Below are 20,617 nucleotides of genomic sequence, written 5' to 3'. Positions count from 1 at the left end.
TGGGTTCTAGAAAACCGGAGGTGTAACCAGTATTATTTTTTTTACCTTTTTATAACAGCTTCAGAGCCCATCCACATGTGTCCCACAGAAACACACAAAAGCCTGAAGCATTCCCAATACATCAGACCTTCAGGGGCGCGTTTTGCTTTCCTACAATCTACCCCATTAAGGTACACCGACCCCCTTTTTTACTAGGGAAAAACTCACATTATTTTCCAAAACTCATACACTTCCAGCCATCACCTTCCTCGAACAAACCCTGGTGGGTTAGGGATTTTTATTCTGGTGGAGCTAGAAGGACGGCGATAGGAAGGAATCAGGGGGAAGCAGAAAACTGCGGTTTAATTAAAAAAAAAAAAAAAAGTAGAGCCATTCAGAATGAACAAGCAATCGAGGAAAATTCTTAGGAGAGTGAGGGGTGGGGGAGGGCTACAGAAAACTCTCTGAACCTCAGAGCAAGGAAAATGGTACCATCCCCAAAAGAGAATGCAACACACAGAAACACCAGCCAGAGAGAAAGGGTGGGAAAGACGACGAGGGAGTGGAAAAGTTACGAAAATGCCCAGGAGCAGGGCAAAAAGAGCAGCGTTTCTGGGTTTGTTGTTTTTTGTGTGTTGTTTTGTGTGTGTGTGTTTTTTTTTTGCGGTGCAAAGGGGGAGGGGGGTTCAGGAACCAGTTGCACCCCCCACTCCCCCCAGGGAACCACCCTGAAACCAGAGTCATTGCCTAATGAGACAGGGGCCGAGGGGATCAACAATGGGGGAGGGCAGGGGAGGGCTGGCTGGTTACCTGCACGGAGGATGCTACCGCTAGAAGCTCTCGGCTACTTCCCAGGTGGGTGGGCAGGCCTCCTCTTGCTTTCCAGGCTCCGGGAGCCAAACACCAAACCTGGAAATCAGAAACCAGGGAGAGAGGTGAGGCGCGGTGCCCCCGGGGCCAGGAGCAGGGAGGTGGGGGGGGGGGGGGCTTGGAGAAAGGGGAGCAGAGAAAGAGAGAGAGAGGGAGGGAGGTTGGTTCAGGGCAGGTAGGAAGATGCAGTGATTTTTCCCCCCCTCCCTCCCTCCCTCCCAGCCGCCCCCTTGGCTTCAAGGGAAGGTAACTGACTTTACCTGTCTCCTCAGCTGCTGCGGCGCTTCCTCCTCGCAGCCTCCTCCACACTCACCAACTTCTCCATTGAAGAAATGCCTCGGGCAGGGCCGGACACGGGGGTTCCGGAGCCTCCTGCGAGCCTCCCGGCCCCAGCCCGGCGAGCATCCACAGACGCTAGGCGGCGGTCCCGGCCGCGGGGCAGCCTCGGGGCAGGGGTGCAGGGAGGAAGTCCCGGCTCGGGGACGGGCGGGAAGGGGGGGGGGGTCCCGGTCTGAAGGCTCCGATCAGAGGGGCTGCCGCGGTCCGGGCCGGAGGCTCCCAGCTCCGAGGCGAGGACACGGGAGCTGTCGGGGCAGCGAGGTCTCGGCTTGGGTAGGGTCCTCGGGACCAGCCGCGGGGGCACCAGGCGGGGGGCTTTCAGGATGCACTTTGCACTGGGCCACCCCCGCCCCCTCCCTCCAGCACTTTGGGGTCACTGGGATGGGACCAAGCCTTCAGCAGCCAATCAGCGGCCGCCCTGGAGCCAGAGCCCGGAGCCGTAAACCAAGTCCGGGGTAGGGAGGGCTGGCGGGAGGAGGCGGCATGATTGGCTGGTCGCTTCCTCCTCTCCTCCCCATCCCTAGCGGCACCACCCCTTCGCCTGCCGTAAAGCCGACTGCGCATTCGCGACAGTGGGAGGAGGCGTGGCCATCGAAGCTGGGACTCGTCTGCGATTGGCTGCACTCACTCACCCCCCTCCTCTAGGCTTCCCCGCTGTGGCTTCCAAAGCCCGCCCCTAGCGGAGGGACTCGAAGCGGTTGCTAGGAAACGCTGTACGCCGAATAGGACTTCTACGCATGCGGGAGGCGGGGCCAGCTCGGGCCGTCTGTGCCTGACGGTGGCCCGGAGGGGGCCGGCGGGCGCTGGCATGGCGGAGGCGGAGGATCCCTGACAGGTAAACTGAGCTCGTGTGTGCGGCCGACCGAGAGGCTGGCCCGAGGGTTGAAGGTTGGGGAGGCGGGAGTCCCAGGGGCGCCTTGTCCCACCGCCCCCGTGCCGGGTCCTGGGCTGGTCTCCATCCTTTGGGCCGCGGTACTGGAGGCTGAGCAGACCTCGCCCTGCGCGGAAGAGGGGACCTGTCTTTGTAATGATGGTGACGCTTCAAGGGCTCCCCCCCCCCCACCCCACCCCAGGATACGGATTCCCCAGGAAGGAAGGGGGAAAGGGAGTAAAAAACGTGTGATGGAGACGTTTGCAAGCATGCATTCATTTAGCAGGTGGCCGGGCACCGTCCTAGGCGTTAGAGAAACAATAGTGAACAACCTAGTTGTGTTCGCTTGACTCTTGGAGTTTGCACTTAATTTTTTTGTGAATTCTCACACGAGGATATTCCCCCCGCTCCCCCCCCCCCATTGATTTAGAGAGAGTGACATGGATGCGAGAGAGACACATCAAATGGTCACCTCCCTTATGCGCGTCCCCCCACCACCAGGCCAATAGAGCCCGTAACCCAGGTGCAAGCCCTGGGCCGGAATCGAACCCGGGACCGTGTGGCCCGAAGGCCGGCACTCTAGCCACTGAGCCAAACCGGCCAGGCCGAGTGTTGGGAGGTTTTTGATTACCGGTTCCATCTTCTTAGAAGTAGTAATCTGTCCAGATTTTCTATTTCTTCATGATTCAGTCTTGGTAGGTAGGTTATGTGTTTCCAGGATTTTATTTTCTTGCAGGTGGTCCAGTTTGTTGCATAGAAATGTATATTCAAGCTTTTAAAACGAAAGGAAAGGCGGGAGAGCTTTCTAGGCAGAGGGAGCCGCGTGTTATCAAGAGCCAGAGCCAGGAGGGAACCTTTCACGTGGACTATTCAGTAAAGGAGGATCGGCTTCCTCCTACTTGAGCTGCATAAATGTTTTCACCGTAGAGGACCCGTAGTTCCTCAAATCCCTGAGCATGTGGTACTCGGCTGCGGTGGGGTAGGTAACCGTATTTTTTCAATAATTGAAAATCAAATCTTGGCCCAACTGGTGTGGCTCAGCGGTTGAGCTTCGACCTATGAGCCAGGAGGTCACGGTTCGATTTCTGGTCAAGGGCACATGCCCGGGTTGCGGGCTCCATCCCCAGTGGGGGGCATGCAGGAGGCAGCCGATGCATGATTCTCTCTCATCGTTGATGTTTCTATCTCTCTCCCGCTCCCTTCCTCTCTGAATTCAATAAAAATATATTTTTTTGAAAAAATCAAACCTTGTTTGCGTGCATAGAATTTAGAATTCAGTTCAGTAAAATCTGGGTAGTGCTGCTGGCAGGGGTGAGAGGAGACAGGAAAGGGGAATGAATGAGGAAACCTTTCATTCTGAAGCAGCACTTAAAATGTAGAACCCACCGAAACCGGTTTGGCTCAGTGGATAGAGCGTCCGCCTGCAGACTGAAGGGTCCCAGGTTCGATTCCGGTCAAGGGCATGTGCCTGGGTTGTGGGCACATCCCCAGCAGGAGATGTGCAGGAGGCAGCTGATCGATGTTTCTAACTCTCTATCTCTCTCCCTTCCTCTTTGTAAAAAATCAATAAAATATATTTTTTAAAAAAAATGTAGAACCCTATTTTACCAACTAAGGGTAGAAAAGTCTTCTTTCTAGAGGTTTTCCATTAAAACACAAAACAAAACTGTAGCATTGCCATGATATAATATCAGCCTAATGTGGTCAGATTCCTTACCAGTAAAATCAAGTAGATTGGTCAATGCTCATTGAAATTTAGTCCCCCGTCCAGTTCTTGCCCCCCTCCCTCCCCATCGACCCCCACTCAGTGAATCTGATCTGCCTTAACCACATCATTTGAAGTCTTTTACCTATGACTTAATTATCAGGCTAAAAAAAAAAAAAAATGACCTGTAGCAGAGTTCTACAGAGGAGAGTTTATAATAAGTGGGCAATTGACAGAAGCGCGGCAGGTATTAAATATTCTCAGTGCTTCAGTGGGAACCTGGAAACTTGTTAGAAATAAAAATGATTGGGCCCCGTCCGGGAACTACTGGGTCTGAAACCCCTGGGGGAAGGCCCGCCCCCCTTCCCCTTCCTTGGGATTCTGAGGCCCGTGAAACTTGAGCTCCATTGTTTTAAGAAAATGAGCGCCTGGGGCTAGGAACATGGGGCACCTGCACCTGCTCTAGGCCCCCCAAGGTAAGTAGGAGCAGTTCCTGAAACTTGAAAGGGTTGCCTCCCCCCTCCCCCCCCCAACTCCTGTTGGAGCCTATTGGGGCGGGGAGAAAGGTGATGAGTATAACCAGCAGGGCAAAGGGAAGGTACCCAGCACCTCGCATGCTGTTGGGAAGCGACCCCCCCCCCCCCACCTCTCGTTTCAAAATAGGGTGGGAGGTGCTCTCGAAACCATAGTTGACCAGCTTTGACGGCCCTGGTGATCGGCAGGGATGTAGGGAACTTCTGTGCTTTGGGTGTCTGGGCCTTCTCAGTGCTTAACCGCCCTCACCAGCCTCCCCTCACCTTGGCCCCGACACCCAGGCCTCCCCCACCTCCCTCAACTTTCTGGAGAGTCTAACCAGACCCATTTTATTTTTATTTTTTTTTAAGTAATATTTTTGTTGATTTCAGAGAGGAAGGGGGAAAGAGAGAGAGAGAGAAACATCAATGATGAGAGAGAATCATGAATCGGCTGCCTCCTGCACGCCCCCCCCCCCCCCACTTGGGGTCAAGCCTGCCACCCGGGCATGTGCCCTGACTGGGAATCGAACCCTGACCTCCTGGTTCCTACATAGGTCCAAGCTCAACCGCTGAGCCACACCGGCCGGGCTGTAGCACTAGAATATCCTTTTAAAGTGTTTTATTTTTCCTATTGTAGGTTCTGTGGAAGAAACACCTTAGAGATCCGTCGCATTTCCAAGGTTCCTATTTACCATTTGGAATCACCCCACTTCCTGTCTGGAAGACAGATGTCGGCAGCCGAAATGAAGGATTTCTTGGAGGTTTTGGACCAGTTGTATAAGAAGGTACTTGTGGGCGCCACACTGGAGAACGACACCCAGGATTACATCTGCTGTCTCCGCCCAGCGTGTTCAGATCACAGCGGCTCTGGGACCGCCTCCTCCCAGCGTGCAATCACCCTCGGTGACCAGGGCCAGAGGCAGCCGTCCCCTGTCCTTCCGACCACCGTTCCTGTCGCGCCTGCGCCAGGGAAGAGCAGTGCCCGAGACTTAACGCTCCTTCGGTTGACGGTGATCCAGGTGATGGTGACCAGGATACTGTCCGTGGAGACTGAGTTCCGAGCAAAGGAGAAGTACAGAGAGATCATTGCAGTTCTTTTAAAATCATCGGACCTTGATTCCCAATTAGTAAGCCATTTGTTGTCTATTTTTAGAGATCTAGATTTAAAAAAAAAAAAGTTTTAAAAGCATTCGACAGTAGTAGGTAAATGTATTGATTTTCCCACAGATCTGCATGTTCCAGGACTCGGATAAGTTGTTGTCTCACGTGGCTGCAAAATGCCTCGCGTGGCTTCTGTATTTCCAACTGAGGGAAAAGGTAAGTCCTCAGCTCATGTTATGATTTCTTTCCCAGGTTCTTTAAAATCGCTCTTTGGCACCCAGTTCCCCCCTTCCAGGAGTGGCATCCGTCACGTGATTGCTAACCTGATAACCTGACTTGCATTAAGCATTCGGGTCTTCGACATGCGGTAGCTCATTACAAATTAGACTCTTAACCTGAAGGGGGGTTCGAGTCAGTGAGTCCACGACTTCAGATTCTCAAAGGAGAAGGTGGGTTTCCTTCCGGCCCTCCAAGGAAGGGGTGAGGAACCCCTGCTGGAGATCAACAAAGACCGTCCTCCACGGGTTTGCTTTCAGCGGTTCTCAACCTGTGGGTCGCGACCCCTTTGGGGGTCCAACGACCCTTTCACAGGGGTCGCCTAAGACCATCGGAAAACACATATATGATTACATATTGTTTTTGTGATTCATCACTATGCTTTCATTCTATTCCATTTGTAACAATGAAATTGGGGGTCACCACAACATGAGGAACTGTATGAAAGGGCCGCGGCATTAGGAAGGTTGAGAACCACTGCTGTAAGTGAATTCTAAGGGCAGTCTCAGCAAAATGAAGAAAAGAATAAACGCGTCAGATTTTTCTCTTATCTCTGAATTAGTTACCAAACAAACCTCAGCACCTACTGACTTTCAGCTGTAAATGCTTGCTCCTTTCTGAAAATGACTTTTTTTTCCCCCTGAATACAAAATGGCAGGTATTTGCATTAGAAAATTTTGAGAAATGAGAAAAAGTATAAAGAACAAAATCAAATGTACACCTTTCACCACTTGGAGAGAACCACTGCTGATATTTTCATGTTCCCTTTTGATCCTTTATACCTATGACATACTGAATTTTTTGGCTTAAAGAATATTAGGATATTTGTGTTCTATTTTTTTTTTCTGTTTTTTTTTTTTGTGTGTGTGTGTGTGTGTGTCCTATTTTTAACAAATATTATCATACTTTCTTAAAACTTTGTTGTATAGAGTCGTATTGTGTGCAATAGGTGATTTGTAATTGTAAGGACAATATTAATATATATAAAAGCCCACTATGCAAATTTTCCCTGCGGAAGTTCAACCAGGCGACCAACTGGGAGACCGATCACTTGCTATGACGTGTACTAACCACCAGGGGGCGGCATGGAATGAAGGGAGGCCCAGGCTGGCAGCTGAAAGGCCCTCATCGGCCAGGCCTAGGGACCCTACCCATGCATCATTTTCATGCACCGGGCCTCTACTTATATTTTAACTTACCGCTTTTTAAAATTTTCTGTCTTGTAGATAACATTAAGTAATTCCTGGATTGCTTTTTGCCAAAAAAATCTTTCTGAACACTCTGAAAGTGATAAGGTAGTTTACTGCCTCTGGACTCTTACTGCTGTAATAAAAGAAATCTTTAAAGATACATGTTCACAAAAATCAGGTACGAATTATATCCCCCGTAAACGACTGTCATTATCTTGCTCCCAAGAGGAATTACATTTATAAAAAGAGTAAAACTTATTTTACAACATCTGATCTGTTTTCACGTATGAAAAATTAAAGAATCTCGCCCCATATTTTTTGATTGAGGGTACCTTTTTAAAAATATATATATTTTTATTGATTTCAGAGAGGAAGGGAGAGGGAGAGAGAGAGAAACGTCAATGAGGAGAGAGAATCATGGATCGGCTGCCTTCTGCACGCCCCCGACTGGAGATCGGGCCCGTAACTTGAACATGTGTCTTGACCGGGAATCAAACTGTGACCTCCTGGTTCATAGGTCGATGCTCAACCACTGAGCCACACCGGCCAGAGAAGGATACCTTAAAAAAAAAAATTAAAAGCTTTTTCATTGTTATTAAAAATTAAAATAGTCTGGTGCTATGGTTACTTGTAAAGTGGACTTTGACCTTAGGGATTAAGGTTAGTCTGTGTATCTTCGTTTGTTCATAGTAGGGATCAAGCAAACCCATTGGTTCACCGTGTAAAGTGATAACATTTCTAGAAAGTGAATTGTGAACGTGTGTTTTCAGGAGGCTTTGTCTTTCCCGTTGTTCATAGCTACCTTTTTTGTAATTGCAGAGCTCCTACAGCAGCTCCTGACTCCTTTGGACGCTCCCTTTGAAGTCTTTTACAACTCCTTCTTTTCTCAGCCTCTCGACGGCCCCCCGGGCACCTGTCACTTAGCAAACACCTTGCTGGGTGTCCTGGAGCTGCTTGAACTCCTCATCGCTTCCAGAACCCACCGGGACCTGCACTTCACCTGCCAGAGGATTTTATTTTTGAAACCGTCCTGTGTGCTGGAGGTCATCACCTGGCCCGTGCAGGCTTTCGTCAAAAGGAAGTTCGTCATATTCCTCAAAAAGTGCCTTCTCTGGAAAGCGGGTGAAGACCTCTGCCGCGGGGCTGTCGCCGCCCCGGCGCTGCCGGATCGGCATTTGGAGGGGGACATGGCGGCTTTAGCTGCTGCTGTTTTGCAAGCTGTGGATTTGGGCTTATTGAGGACGCTGTCTGTCCACGGAAAACCTTCCTGCTTTGCAGGCGGTGAGGTTCAGCCTGGATGTGAGCGGCCCCCTGGTCCAGATCACGTGATCCTTAGAGCCGCGAGCTTGCTTGTTATTAAATCCTTAGAAATCAAGATTCAAAAGTGTGCTTCAGCCAAGGAAATGGAAGGTAATTCTTCTGACTCCTTTTTTAATATATATATTATTGATTTCAGAGAGGAAGGGAGATGAAGAGAGAGAGAGAAACATCAGTGATGAGAGAGAATCATGGATCGGCTGCCTCCTGCACTCACGCGGCCTACTGGGAATGGAGCCCGCAATCCAGGCGTGTCCCCCGACGGGGAATTGAACTGTGATCTCCTGGTTCATAGGTTGACTCTCAACCACTGAGCCACACCAGCTGGTCTCCTAACTCCTTTTGTATGTGAAGTAATGGGTAATTACTTCCTGAAGTAATATTATTCAAATTATCAAATCTCAGAACTATAAGTCTATTAATTTAAGCTACATGTAATCCTAGTAATAATTTATCAGATATTCTTAAAAAAATTAGAATTACCTTCAGGAACATCAACATTTTGTGGGCTAAGCCTAATTGTTATAATTACTAAGTTTTTTAAAGAGTAGGTGGTGTTATGTCAGTGCAAAGTAAGTGATGTAAGTTAACTGATACATGGGTATTTGTAGCATTTTCATATTCTCCTTTATAAAACTGACATATCTACTCATGTAGATTATTGATAATTATGAATAGAATGGAAACTAATCTGTGAAAAGTTATATTGATGAAGAAATTGTTGCATGTAATTTCCAGGATGTGGAGTCCCAAGACAGCCATGTAGCGTATGATGTTCAGTGTAGGTGTTGGGAAGACATGTCCTCCTTTTCATTTGAGAAAAATGAAGAGCAAACATCTCTAAACAAGCAGCGTATAGTGTTAGTGAAAGGTTTGGCTTGTAAGCAGTGACTTCCCTGAATTGCTTTGGACATCAGCTGTACTGGTATATGAGTTATAATTGTGTGCAGTTATAATTTATAACACTAGGTGGCATATGTTACATAATTCAGAGTTCTAAATTGCACTTCAAATTTCCCAAACCCGTTTGAGTTTTGTGCTTAATAGTAGTACTGTCTTTTAATGCTTCAAATAACCAAAAACAAGTTTGTTATTTTGAAAGCAAAATTCGTTTTGTTTCCTTGCATTCTTGCCACTAGTAACAGCTGTGGCATTCGATGATTTCTGTTGTCTGCTGCCCATTCATTCATTTATGTGCTTTTAGCAAGAATTCATGAACAGTCTGACTGTCCATTTTAACGGTATTCTATTGATCAGTCACTTTTTACCCCCTAAAGCTCAATTCCCTAACTTGTAGACATTTTGAGTGTGATATATCTACTAATGTAAATTATTGGTAACAATATGTACATATATATTTAATGTCTTCTTTGAAAAAAATATTTTTTATTGATTTCAGAGAGGCATGGAGAGGGAGAGAGAGAGAAACATCAATGATAAGAGAGAATCATGGATTGGCTGCCTCCTTCCTGCCCCCTACTGGGGATTGCTGAGCCATGCCGCCGGGGCCATAACAATGCCTTTTTAAAGCACTCCAGACGCTGTCATTATGTGTAAACCTAGGCAAGCTATGAATGTATTTGTGAACCGTTGCCCACACTTTGAAATGTTCATATTTTGAAGGTGATTTGCAGAGGTACATGTCTGAGCTACTGACCTTCCTACAGCCTCACCTCCAGCCGTCCGTGCAGGCACACAACCCCTGCGAGTGGCTGTCTAGGGTCTTCATAGAGCAAGATGATGACATGCTGGAGGCTGCCAAAGCATCCATGGGCATCTACCTCAAGCTCACCAGGTCGGTATATTGTCAACTCATTGCACTCACTCCATGCCAGGAAAGCAGAGAACATCTTTAATACGGTGCTGGCCCTATTGTGTACTTTCCATCATTAGGAGGGGAAAAAAAAAATTCCCTAACAATCTTGTGGTTTCCTTGTGAGAGCCAGTTCCTTCCTTTAAGTCTGCCCTGCATGAAAACGAGATTACATGTTAGTTCTCATTAGAAGAGGTGGTTGGCGAGGCAACCTAGGTTAGCACAACTAGCCTGGGCTTAGCAAACGGAGCACTGGTTTGGCCTCCATCTCTGTGCTGCCTGGGTCTAAATCTTAATCTCACTGATTTGGTTAAGAGCTCTTTGAAGTATAACTTTTCTATGTGGAGCTTCTATAAGGTGATGCTTGCCTTTGTAAAGGTGAATAGAAACTTGTAAGTCATCGAAGGAGCTGCTATTCTGAGTTTTCATGTTCTTTCTTTTTTTAGTATTTATTAATTGGTTGGGAAAGTTTTCATTTTTATACCCAGTTGAACTGGGGCTGATGCCATCCTGAGGCAGCTCTGTGAAATGGATTATGAAGTCACGTCACTGATGACATTGTATACTGATCCTATTTCTGCTTTATTGAAACAGCTGGGCTGAGGAAATACCTTCTTGTGGCACATCTCTGTAATTGGTTAGGAAGCTAGTAACTGATGACTTTGTCCACTAGTTCTGCTTCTGCTATATTTATTTTTAAATATATATTTTTTGTTCATTTCAGAGAGGAAGAGAGATGGGGGGGGAGAGAGAGAGAGAGAGAAACACCAATGATGAGAGAGAATCATGGATTGGCTGCCTCCTGCACACCCCTTACTGGGGATCGAGCCAACAACCCGGGCATGTGCCCTGACTGGGAATCGAACTGGTGACCCCTTGGTACATGGGTCGATGCTCAACCACTGAGCCACGCCGGCAGGTTGATTACATCTCACCTCTGAAATCATCCTTAGGCAGGGCCACTAGCAATGTCAGACTTACAGCAGCCTTCCAGTTATAAATAATCTTTAACAACTCCAGCACAAGTCCCAGGGGAGAGCAGATTGGTCAGTCTGGGTCACATGTCCACCAGGGTCAGGAGAGGGTAGAAGGAAGGGAGGAGGGTAGGGTCCAGCTCCGCCTTACCCACCTTACCATGTGGGATTAGGAGTTACGGGTGGGAATGAAGAAGTCTGATGTCAAGGATTGGAAGACGGTACTTGTCGTCGGGCCGACAAAAACTAGAACTACCAAAGTCAGTGGGTTTTGTTTATTTCAGGGGTCCTCAAACTTTTTAAACAGGGGGCCAGTTCACTGTCCCTCAGACCGTTGGAGGGCCGGACTATAGTTTTAAAAAAAACTGTGAACAAATTCCTATGCAGACTGCACATATCTTATTTTGAAGTGAAAAAACAAAACGGGAACAAATACAATATTTGTATTTGCATGTGGCCCGCGGGCCGTAGTTTGAGGACCCCTGGTTTATTTTATTGAGTTGGGTTAATATAGAGTTTGTGGAGAAAGAGTTTGGCTTAAATTTTTTCTTTTAAAATAGTGCATGGATTACACTGTAATCTGGGAGGTGAATTATTGCATGTGAATTATACCTACCAGAACTTATTTTTGTAAAAGGTCATTAATCTGGGGTCTCCATTATCTTTATTTTCAGAGAGTATGAAGCTGCTCAAAACTTGGCCCAAGAAAAAGAAACGTGGAACCAGCACACGCACGAAAACGGCTATAACCCGCACTGCATTTTTTTATTCTTTTTAAAAAATATAGGGTTTGATTCTACCGTTCTTCTCGACTTTTTGATTTCATCCGAAACCTGCTTCCTGGAATATTTTGTCCGATACTTAAAATTACTGCCCAAAGACTGGGATGCATTTTTCACCATTTGCAAGTACTTTGATGTAACCGAATGTACCGATAGCAGAAATACTTGTGGTCGCATCGCCTCACTTGTCCAAGACACAAGCAGCAACCACACAGAATGCAGGCCGCTGGCTGCCCCTGGCAGTCACAGGAGCGCGCAGGCCTGTGTCTCCTGGGTGTCGGAGGCTTCCCCGGAACCACCGAACCAGGCCGCGATCTCCCGGGAGAGCCACGCCATGCCCCAGGCTGGCTGTCGGGCGTCCCCGCCAGCCGCTCAGAGCCTGGTAGATTACGACACCTCCGATGACTCCGAAGTTGAACCCCCAGACCTGTGCTCAGCAAATAGTAAGCAGACATCTGCACACCAAGACGCCACGGAGAAAATTCAGGACACAGTGGGGACAGGGAGAGGTAAGAAAGAACTGAGCTCGGAGCTTCAGTCCGGGCCTACGGTTCCGAAAGAATCCGATACTCCTTTCTCTGTGGATTGCGATGAAGCCCCAAGGAACGTTGGCTGTGAAGTGGGAACGTCTTACCGAACAGTAAAGTGTTTCCAAGAGCTGCAAGCTGCCATTTCCCGTTTGCAGAAGAAAAACCTTTTCCCCTATAACCCGACTGCCCTTTTGAGGTTGTTAAAACAGATCGAGGCAATTTGTAATAAAAGCACGAACCCTCTGTGAAACGGTGGCATTTTACTTCCAGGAACTGTTTGTTTTGCCTGAATGAGGTGCTAGGAAAAGAGAAAACCTCCGAAGCCTTTTCTAAATGAAGGCTTTTCTTTTGGCCAATTAGAGGCAGCCTGGTGACTTACAAAGATGTAGCGAGGCCAGCCCGCTCGTGTGGACGTATGAACCAAGAGGTCGCGGTTCCATTCCCAGTCGGGCACAGGCCCACCTTGCAGGCTCGATCCCCAGTAGGGGGCGTGCAGGAGGCAGTGGATCAGTGATCCTCTCTCATCATTGATGTTTCTCTCGCTCTCTCCCTCTCCCTCCCTCTGGTACATGGCCATAAAGGTAGCTCTATCCTAAATGGAGAGAATGTAGATAAACATTGCCTGGTTTTGCCTTTTCTACAAATGGAACCCAGGCATATGTGTTCTTTGGTGTCTGGCTTCGTCAACATTATTTGGAAGCGTGTTCTAAATTATTTTTTTCAATAATGGTCACGTCGCTGCATTTCCACGATTAAACCTCTCCGCATTGTCACCTGCCCTCCGCGTGTGCTGGGATGGTGACACTGACAGACAGGCTGTTTGTCAGACTCAAACAGGTTATGCAGGGCCTTGTGCAATGGGCCCCAACCTGCTGCTCTCACCCGCGGTCCTCCCCCACCCATGTCTGAGCAGCGTCACCTTGATTTTCTTACGTATATATTCCTCCATCACGCCCCATCTTACATGTTGGATCTGGGAAGCCTCCCTCATCTATTTTGTTAATTCTCACCCGAGGATATTTTTCCATTGATTTTTAGGAAGAGTGGAAGAGATGGGGAGAGACAGAGAGAGAAACATCGATGTGAGAGAGAGAGAGAGACACACATCGACTGGTTGCCTCCTGCACTCACACTGACCAAGGCCAGGGATTGAGCCTGCGAGTGAGGTATATGCCCTCGGCTGGAATCGAACCCGGGATCCTTCAGTCCGTGGGCCAATGCTCTATCCACTGAGCCAAACCGACTGTGGCCTCCCCCGTCTGTTTTGAACCATTAAATCGTACTCACTGTGTGCTCTTTCCTGTATTGTAGGATTTGACACATCATTCGACATTATATTTTAGTCATGCGTGAACAGTCTGTTTGCCAAGCTCTTTCCATTGTCCCTAGTGAATAGCATCCTGTCAGTCCCACTCTGAGCACATGACAGATGCTGAGTAAATACGAAGGGCTCCCTCTTTAAGGATTTATTTTTTTACTCCTCACCCGAGGATATTTTCACACAGCACAGAGAGAGAAACATCGATGTGAGAGAGATACATGGATTGGTTGCCTCCAGCACACCCCTGACCAGGGCCCGGGCCGGGGATGGAGCCTGCAACCGAGGCATGTACCCCCAACCGGAATTAAACCTGGAACCCTTCAGTCCATGGGCCGGTGCTCTATCCACTGAGCCACACCAGCCAGGGCTGGGAGAGCAATTTTAGTTGGATCCACAGGGGAGGAGGAAAGCACAGAAAGACAGCGGTTTTCAACTTCTGTCTGTTCTCTGAATACTGGGAATTTTTGAGTGACAGAAAGGCTGAAAACCACACCATCACTGAAGGCCACGGCCAGGTCGGCCAGGTCACCGGGCCTCAGGTTCTGCCTGTCCGACTCCTCCCACCTCTTCTGGGAGCACACGGGGGCTGCAGTCACCAGGCTTGAGCTGCCAAGGTGTTTGGAAACTTGACCTAAATACTGACCTTTTAATTGGTCTCGTCCTTTATGTAAGATGGTGATGCTTTATTTGAATGCCCTCTCGGACACTGTGGTTGATGAAATGCCTTTCTGACTGCTACCACAGGTCACACTAGCAAACCAATTCTAACTTCTGATCATTCTGAAGAAGGTAGAGCTGAGCAAAGCCATAGAAGCCTTTATACGGTGTATTCCCTCCTAATTAAAAAGCTCACTCTCTCTATATATTTAAATATATTCTTATTGACTTCGGAGAGGAAGGGAGAGGGAGAGAGAGAAACATCAATGATGAGAGAGAATCATAGATCAGCCACCTTCTGCACGCCCCCTGCTGGGGATCGAGCCCGCAACCCGGGCTTGTGCCTTGACCGAGAATGAAACCCTGACTTCCTGGTTCCTAAGTCCTTGCTTAACCACAGAGCCACACTGGCCGGGCTGTACTTGCATTGAAAAGAAAGCATGAAGAGAGAAAAGCCATTGGAATCCCACCAGACACATTGCTCTTAACAGCACTGTCAAAAGGCAAAGAACAGCCCAGCTGGTGTCGCTCAGTGGTTAAGCATCGACCTATGAACCAGAAGGCTGTGGTTCGATTCCCAGTCAGGGCACACGCCTGGGTTGCAGGCTCGATCCCCAGTGTGGGGTGTGCAGGAGGCCCCTGATTAATGACAATCTCTCATCATTGATGTTTCTCTCCCTCTCCCTCTTTGAAATCAATAAAAATATGTGTTTTTTAAAAAGTAAATGAACAGTGGTGCTTATTTAGTTCTTTAATAATAGTCTGTTGTAGAGGATGGCAAGGCCCCTGTTAAGGAAGATGTGTCATTCCATTCATGGCAGGTCAGCCGTGACATACCCACCGTGGGAGGCTGCGCTCACACACACAGCAGCATGCCATTTGCAACACTGACATAGCACCGGTGATACTGGGATGCTTATGCATCTATATTGTCCATCCTGCCTATTGTAAACGAGCTGTTGCAAAAAACCACTGTGGTATCTAAAGAAAAGTACATGGGGCCCAGCCGGTGTTGCTCAGTGGTTGAGCATCAACCTCCGGATCAGGAGGTCAGGGTTCCATTCCCGGTGGGGGCACATGCCCGGGTTGCAGGCTCCATCCCCAATGTGGGGTGTGCAGGAGGCAGCCGATCCATGATCCGCTCTCATCATGGATGTTTCTCTCCCCTCCCTTCCTCTCTGAAATAAAAATAAATAATAATAAAAATAAATAAAAGGCCATGAAAAAGCCCAAGGTTACTAGGGTCTGAAACTCAGGGCTTGGGCGGGGGTGGGGGTGGGAGGGGGGGTCCCCAGACTACACGACCCCACCTCCTTTATGAAGATTTCCACGGGTTTAGCTCTCTTTTCATCAAGGCGCGGGCTCAGCGCAGAGCAGCGCAGCTCAAGCACGTGCCGCGGACAGGAAGCCGTTCTCCTTCCGGGGCACTGTCCCTTCCGGTGCACGCGGGCCGCCACCTGCGCGGGCCTCGAGCGCCGGCCCAACATGCACCGCGCCCAGAGGCGCCGCTGCCGCGCCTGCGCAGCAGGGCCCGCCGGACCGGGCGGCAGGGACGGTGTGGAAGACGGTGCAGGAGACGGTGCGGACCCGGCAGCGCCAGGCCAGGCGGCCCGGGTGTGTGTGCGGCTCGGGGGTGGCCTACCCCGCAGGTGCAGTCCTGTCCCCACGCAGGTCATGTCCCCTCAGTAGCCGTGTCCCGGCCCCTGTCCCCTCTCAGGCCGTGTGTCCGGCCCCTGTCCCCCCTCAGGCCGTGTGTCCGGCCCCTGTCCCCTCTCAGGCCGTGTGTCCGGCCCCTGTCCCCTCTCAGGCCGAGTGTCCGGCCCCTGTCACCTCTCAGGCCGAGTGTCCGGCCCCTGTCCCCTCTCAGGCCGAGTGTCCGGCCCCTGTCCCCTCTCAGGCCGTGTGTCCGTCCCCTGTCCCCTCTCAGGCCGTGTGTCCGGCCCCTGTCCCCTCTCAGGCCGTGTGTCCGTCCCCTGTCCCCTCTCAGGCCGTGTGTCCGGCCCCTGTCCCCTCTCCGGCCGTGTGTCCGGCCCCTGTCCCCTCTCAGGCCGTGTGTCCGGCCCCTGTCCCCTCTCAGGCCGTGTGTCCGGGCCCCTGTCCCCTCTCAGGCCGTGTGTCCGGCCCCTGTCCCCTCTCAGGCCGTGTGTCCGGCCCCTGTCCCCCTTCAGGCCGTGTGTCCGGCCCCTGTCCCCTCTCAGGCCGTGTGTCCGGCCCCTGTCCCCTCTCAGGCCGTGTGTCCGGGCCCCTGACCCTCTCAGGCCGTGTGTCCGGCCCCTGACCCTCTCAGGCCGGGCGGTGTCCCAGGCGCGGTCTCCCGCCTTGGGCCTCAGCCCCGGTGCCCTGGGCCTTGCACAGCCCAGCAGGTGGCTCCCTTTGCCTGGGGGCGGGGGGGGTGTGGGTTGCAGGGTTGGCTCTGTCATCTCTGGATCGGAACCCCCCTCCGGGGAAGAGAGACGGCCCGGTTTCTGCCGGTTCTGAGGCAGGGGGTTCAGCAGGGAGCCTGGAGCCTGGCCCGCGGGGAACGAAGGCCTAGACTCGGCTCCACAGCCACTGTGGCCGGCGAGGCCTGTGGCCAGGCTTTGTTTCGCTCGATGCCAGGGCTTTCCACCCCGAAAATGCTCCTTTATTTACCCCGAAAGCCAACGGGATTGATCAGGGACCCATATGGCTCCGGCCGAGCGTTGAGGTCGGGGTGTTGGGACCTCAAAGGCGAGAACGCCGCCTCCCCTCTTCCTTGTCGCAGTTTGTATGGGCCTGAGTCACCCTGATATTCGATGCTTATGCGTGTACAGGGTGTCCCCAAAATGTGTGCACACCTTATCGCCTGATAGCCCATTTGTGAAAATGTATTTTAATACATTTGTAATGGTTCAAAGTGCGTGTATGCATTCTTCTGGGACACCCTATATGTTTTTTTAACACCATCCTAACATGTCCTTAAACCCATTGGAGTGAGAAAAGAAGAAAGTAGTAGGTGGCGTTGTCGAAAGGACAAAAACAGTCCACGCGGGTTGGCTTGGGCAGCGTTCACCGTGTCCCATTAACACAGCGGTTCTCAACCTGTGGGCCGCGACCCCTTTGGCGGTCCAACGACCCTTTCCCAGGGGTCGCCTAAGCCCATCCTGCCTATCAGATATTTACATGGCGATTCATCACAGGAGCAACATGACAGTTGTGAAGTAGCCACGGAAATCATTTTATGGTGGGGTCACGACATGAGGAACTGTATTTAAAGGGCCAGAAGGTTGAGAACCACTGCATTAACAGGACAGTAAAAACAATTTGGTCCAGAGTCTATTAGGTTAGAACAGAACAGAACATCACCAATAGGATGGATAAGGGTTGCTTTGGGTTTGTGTCCGAGGTGTGTTTATATTGTAGGTGTATTTGTTCTAGGTCACGATGCAAAAGATATTTATTGTGGATTCCATTTGAAAAATTACAAGTTACTGGTTGGGACCAGGGTGAACATGTTACGTAATCACACAGTCCCCTGGCAGCAGTCACCATCCGTCTCCACACCAACTGGTTACGTGATTGAAACCCTGGGAGCGTCAGGTGGCGTTTCTGCCCTCATTAGCTCCGCGTTTTCTATTTACTTGACATGACATTAGCATGGCATCCGTTTGGGTATCTGATCCATCACAGCCAGTGCAGATCGCTGCTGATGGGCAAGGAATGGAATGGCAGAGTTGCTGTCACGTCTGCCATCCGTCGCGCTGATGGTCGCCGATTACCGAAGCCACAGGCCAGCGTTGTTACTGTGGAAATATGCATAAATTGCACTCGAAATACAAGGCCTGAGAAAGCATGTGGCCTGGCCCTGCCGAGGCATGAGGGGTGAGCTCATGAAATGTTGGACCAGATACGGCAGGCTGATTTTAAGTTGATAATTGTGTATGGCCCGCGGATGATGTTTTATTTCTTATATTTTTCTTTTAAAAATATTTTTATTGATTTTAGAGAACAAGGGAGAGGGAGGAAGAGATAGAAACATCAACGATGAGAGAGAATCGTTGATTGTCTGCCTCCTGTGTGCCTCCCACTGGGGATGGAGCCTGTGACCCGGGCATGTGCCCTGACCGGGAATCGAACCGTGACCTCCTGGTTCATAGATCGATGCTCAACCACTGAGCCATACCAGCTGGGCACACGTGGTGTCTCAATTTTTAATTCAAAACCAGCCTTAAAAAAAAAAAGAATATTTTTCTTCATTTGAGATCTCAGTAGAAGCCAGCGAGGAACACTTTCTAATCAGTTTGGTCTAAGGCATTTTGCTCATATCCCTTAGTGTCTCCTGAGGAGTTAGCCCCCACCCCTTGCTGTGTAGCTCAGTTGACCTGCTGGTAGACGCCCACGGAGGGAGAGCGAGTGACGGTCGCCATTGAGAGAGTGGGCCTTGCGTTCCAGCCAGAGCCCAAACTCGAGACTCCAAGTCTGGAGAAAGCAGGGCCCAGAGCTGCCTTGTTCACCGTGCTCTCCCTATTTTCAGGCACATGGGAGGTGCTCCGTGAATAACCGTTGAAGGAATGAACATCCCATGGAAGGAGGAAGAGCAGCTGCACAAGGTACATCTGGCTTCCAACATCCGGGCAAAGAGTGGTATCACATCCTTAACTAATATTTACCCAGGGTCTCCCGTGAACCAGGGAGTGTTTGTGGGGTGAGATCTGGGCTCAGAGGGTGTTAACAGCCCCGTGCAGACAAGGCACCGACCTGCGTGTGTGTCTGTGCACAAAGACACACACCGGTCAAGTTGGATTACGGAAGTATTTTTTGTACTTTGTTATGAAAGAAAGGGGCTGCGCATAAATGGGGAATCCTGGTGTGATTTGGATAATCAGTGTGAAGACTCAAGGAAGAGAAAGGTTGACCCAGGCTGGTGTGAGGAGCAGATTTGGGTGGGGCATGAGCAAAGGTCAGAGGGGACGTAGCCACTGGCCCAGCCCAAGGGGAGATAGGAATTGGGGTGCATTTGGAGCATGAAGTGGGATAAGCTGGGTGGGGTCACATTGTAGAGGGGAGTTTAGGAAATAGGTAGCCATGGAAGTTTATAGTTAATGTAACCAGCATAAAGGAGCCATACATTTCAGAGCAAGGAAGGAATTTGATGAGGGCTGTGTTTTAAGATTACCTGGTAACCTGCCCAGCATGGCTCAGTAGTTGAGTGTTGAACTATGAACCAGGAGGTCATGGTTCAATTCCCGGTCAGGACACATGCCCAGGTTGCGGGCTCCATCCCCAGTGGGGGGTGTGCAAGAGGCAGCTGATCAATAATTCTCTCTCATAGATGTTTCTATCTCTCTCTCCCTCTCTGAAATAATATATATATAAAGATTACCTGGTAACTTGGCAGGTAGGAGGGCAACTTGACCTCAGGGACCAGAAAGGAAAAGAAAATAGCGCCCCAGGCTTGGGGTCTGGGTGCCACTTCTAGTTGCCCGGGGGATCCTAGTTCCCAAGGATGCTTTGGTGGCATCCGCCAAAAGCACTGGCGAGGGAGATGCATTTGATTTAGAGCTCCCTTTTAGGAGGGTCTGGAAATGACCAAAGAGTGACCCAGCCTGTCCAGCAGCCACAGTCCCACACATGCTCACGCTCAGCCACAAGCCTGGGCTGTGTTTCTAGCGCCCGTGGAGTCGCCGGGTCTCTCGTTACTAAGTGGGCAGAGGGGTGAGCGTCTGGTCCGTGGGAATGAGTCTCAGCGGGCTGACATCATAGAGCTTAGCCCAGCTTGTGTTTTCATAGGGCGCTCCGTCTGCTTTTACAGACATCCTACTGAAGAATTCCCAAGCGACCCGGCTGGTGTGGCTCGGGTTGAGCATCAACTATGAGCCAGGAGGTCAGGGTTCGATTCCTAGTCAGGGCACATGCCTGTGTTGTGGGCTCTATCCCCAGTGTGGGGCGTGCAGGAGGCAGCCAATCATTGATGTTCTATCTCTATCTCCTTCCTTCCTCTCTGAAATAAATAAAAATATATATTAAAAAAAAAAAAAAGAATTCACACGCAGGAGAGAAGCGCCCATTCTTGGGTTAGCCGAGCAGATCTTCCCCCAGTTCTTTGTTGGAAGGTGGCCTGTGGGGTATGAGATAGAAGGGCAAACAGGAGCAAGAGGGGAAAGATAGATAGTAATCTCCACGAGGTCAGAAACATCGTCGCCATCTTTGTTTCAAACACTTTACATAAACCATGTGTCGAATTGAATGATGCCGGGAGGGATACAGGACATTCTGTTGCCTTATTGATTTGTCACACAGAACGTTGTATTGACAACTCACATACTTTTTAAAATAGTTTTTACTGATTTCAGAGAGGAAGGGAGAGGGAGAGAGAGAGAAACATTAATGATGAGAGAGAATCGTGGGTCGGCTGCCTC

At 49.9% G+C, this 20,617-nt stretch overlaps 2 protein-coding genes across 7 annotated transcripts in view; one reads left to right on the top strand and one right to left on the bottom strand.

The window, feature by feature from the left end:
* ASB7 (ankyrin repeat and SOCS box containing 7) overlaps positions 1–1,613 on the bottom strand; it is a 31,932-nt gene extending 30,319 nt beyond the window's left edge. For 2 of the 3 annotated variants that reach the window (XM_059678293.1, XM_059678295.1), the window contains exons 1-2: positions 1,110–1,613; positions 790–888 (exon numbers count right to left, since the gene is read on the bottom strand). The gene's annotated coding sequence lies outside the window, so the exon portion shown is untranslated. The remainder of the gene's footprint in view (positions 1–789; positions 889–1,109) is intronic. The other variant, XM_059678294.1, reaches the window with a different exon arrangement.
* A 274-nt stretch (positions 1,614–1,887) lies between these two features.
* LINS1 (lines homolog 1) lies at positions 1,888–14,463 on the top strand. 4 transcript variants are annotated; one of them, XM_059678289.1, is made up of 8 exons: positions 1,909–2,023; positions 2,796–3,038; positions 4,917–5,406; positions 5,507–5,596; positions 6,883–7,024; positions 7,666–8,256; positions 9,787–9,958; positions 11,625–14,462. In XM_059678289.1, exons 2-8 carry the CDS (start codon positions 3,016–3,018, stop codon positions 12,508–12,510), a joined length of 2,394 nt encoding a protein of 797 aa, XP_059534272.1. In that variant the 5' UTR covers positions 1,909–2,023; positions 2,796–3,015; the 3' UTR covers positions 12,511–14,462. The 4 variants fall into 4 exon arrangements, with proteins under 4 accessions (XP_059534274.1, XP_059534272.1, XP_059534273.1 ...); XM_059678290.1 differs by having other exon boundaries at positions 2,006–2,023; positions 2,987–3,038; XM_059678291.1 differs by lacking the exon at positions 2,796–3,038 and having other exon boundaries at positions 1,888–2,023.
* Positions 14,464–20,617: the final 6,154 nt, after the last annotated feature.

Source organism: Myotis daubentonii, chromosome 21 (assembly GCF_963259705.1).
Source record: "Myotis daubentonii chromosome 21, mMyoDau2.1, whole genome shotgun sequence".
In the NCBI taxonomy this organism is placed as follows: domain Eukaryota; kingdom Metazoa; phylum Chordata; class Mammalia; order Chiroptera; family Vespertilionidae; genus Myotis; species Myotis daubentonii.
This window is presented reverse-complemented; position numbering and strand designations above follow the sequence as displayed.